The sequence below is a fragment of the Etheostoma spectabile genome, chromosome 13, assembly GCF_008692095.1.
Source record: "Etheostoma spectabile isolate EspeVRDwgs_2016 chromosome 13, UIUC_Espe_1.0, whole genome shotgun sequence".
In the NCBI taxonomy this organism is placed as follows: domain Eukaryota; kingdom Metazoa; phylum Chordata; class Actinopteri; order Perciformes; family Percidae; genus Etheostoma; species Etheostoma spectabile.
Window position 1 is genome coordinate 25,929,669 of NC_045745.1, and position 2,004 is coordinate 25,931,672.

At 43.4% G+C, this 2,004-nt stretch overlaps 1 protein-coding gene across 1 annotated transcript in view; it reads left to right on the top strand.

Moving 5' to 3' along the window:
• LOC116700899 (transmembrane protein 47) overlaps positions 1 to 2,004 on the top strand; it is a 6,101-nt gene that overhangs the window by 3,675 nt on the left and 422 nt on the right. The window contains exon 3 of the mRNA XM_032534345.1: positions 1,834 to 2,003. Coding sequence (XP_032390236.1) covers positions 1,834 to 2,003 — 170 coding nt within the window. The remainder of the gene's footprint in view (positions 1 to 1,833; position 2,004) is intronic.

Genomic DNA, 2,004 nt, shown 5'->3' on the forward strand with positions numbered 1-2,004 from the left:
GGGGGGGGGGAGCTACCACAGACTCCTTACCCAGCGCTGCCTCATATTGTGACAGCGCTTCTCCTGCATGCTTTGTGAGAAGCTCCTTTGGGTAAAGCCACATTTTGACACTGATGAGGAAGGATCTATTTATGAAACAAATAATTAAAACCAAAAGCAGAGAGAAATTGTTCTGTGTACTGTGCAGGCGTTGTAATAACTGACTCATAGCTTGTGCTAACTTTACTTTGACAACAATGATGAAACACTAACCACTTACCGCTACGTATCTCATGCCCAGTTCCAGTTTTGAAAAATAAAATGGGATTATATAAGAAACGGACATCCTGTCATACATCGCATATAACATTCCTCCTCGTGCAATGTTACATTGTGCCTGTGGACTAATCTTAGAGGAGTGGTTTGACATTTTTTGAATATCCGTACACTTATTTGCTTTCTTGGTATGACTTTCTGTAGCTAAGAAGAATGATACCTCTCTCATCAGCCTTCTCTTCTATCTCTCGGCAAGAAATCAAATAAATGTATTTCTGACAGTGTCAAACTATTTCTTTAACATTTGTCTGAATAGTCATAGTATCCTCCTCAACCCCAGACTCACTGTGGTGTGTCCATCATTTTCAAACCCATGGTATTAAACAGTGTTTAATGTTAGGTTATTTGTTCTAGCTTTTAATAGATTAGACTGAATGGCTGGAACAAGCAGATATAGATAGTAATATATAATGCTGTCGACCACTGTGAAAACATGTTTGATCTAACTTTGAAGGGAACATTTTTCTCTTGTTCTGTCTCTGAAACCGCCAGTCACAAAGGGCCAGTGTGTGCAGCGGACTTAATGGCTGAGCTTTTGACTGTTAGCCATTTACTGAAAAGTGTGGGAAGGCAGTGTTATCCTTTCCTGTGTGTAATTGCTTTAAGAGCCATGCGAGAATAAGGTTTCCTTACAGGCACACAGTCCTCAGCAGAGCAGCAGCAGCAGAGGGGTTGGGCTGTGTTAAATGCTCCTTGGCAGGACCATGGCGGTGTGGTATTTATTTTCTGTCCAGAAATATGACCTCAGTGGGCTACGCGCTCAGTCTGGGCTCCATCAACGCCGCCGCATTCTTGAGCCGCTGTCGTTCCCTCCTGCACGCCCCCATTGCTCCGTCCTGTAGGAAGGAAAGGCGGAGTCATAGTCACACAAAGTCCCTTCCTCAAGAGTCACCTAGCATGCACGAAAGGGAACCGAGGTAGCTGGTATTAGAGGAGACCACAGTACTCCTTTGATCGCACACACACATGCACGTACCACCCTAGCTGACGCATTTACCACCGGTAGTTCATTGATGTCAAGGTCCAAAGGATCGTGAATAAAGAATAAGTGTTAGAAAATTGTTCCCCATTTCACTAAAGAAAGGCAACAGCCGAAGCCTGTTCTTTGCCGAGAAGTGCTGTTTAAGTCAGCCACTCTCAGGAGAGCAAGAATCCCACAAGGAGGAGTGTCAGAGAAACACTGTTTCTCTCGATGTTTTCCCTTTTTTATGCAGATGGCTGACTGGATGAGAAATAGAGATACATTTAATGCAAAAACATATCTTATATCTTGTTATTGCACTGCATTTTTTACCGTACACTTGAAAGCATCTTTTGGTCCTTGCTTAAAAAGTGAAAAATAATTATTATAGACCTTATGTTACTTGAAACGGCACCAGTTATAGTATTAGTACAAGCTGTATTGATGTGGTCATCAGTAATCCAAATACTGCTGTAGTATTTAATAACATTAGTGTTGGCTAGTAGCCTAACTGTTTTCTTCCAGTAAAATCTGATATTTGACTCTTTTGGTTCTAGTGGTTCTGCAGGCCTGTGCTCTGGTCCTCTACCCGATCAAGTTCATCGACGGTACGGTCCTTCAGACCTACCATGAGTTCAACTGGGGCTACGGGCTCGGCTGGGGAGCCACCATCTTCATGTTGGGCGGAGGGATCCTATTCTGCCTGCGGACGGACGTATACGAGGATG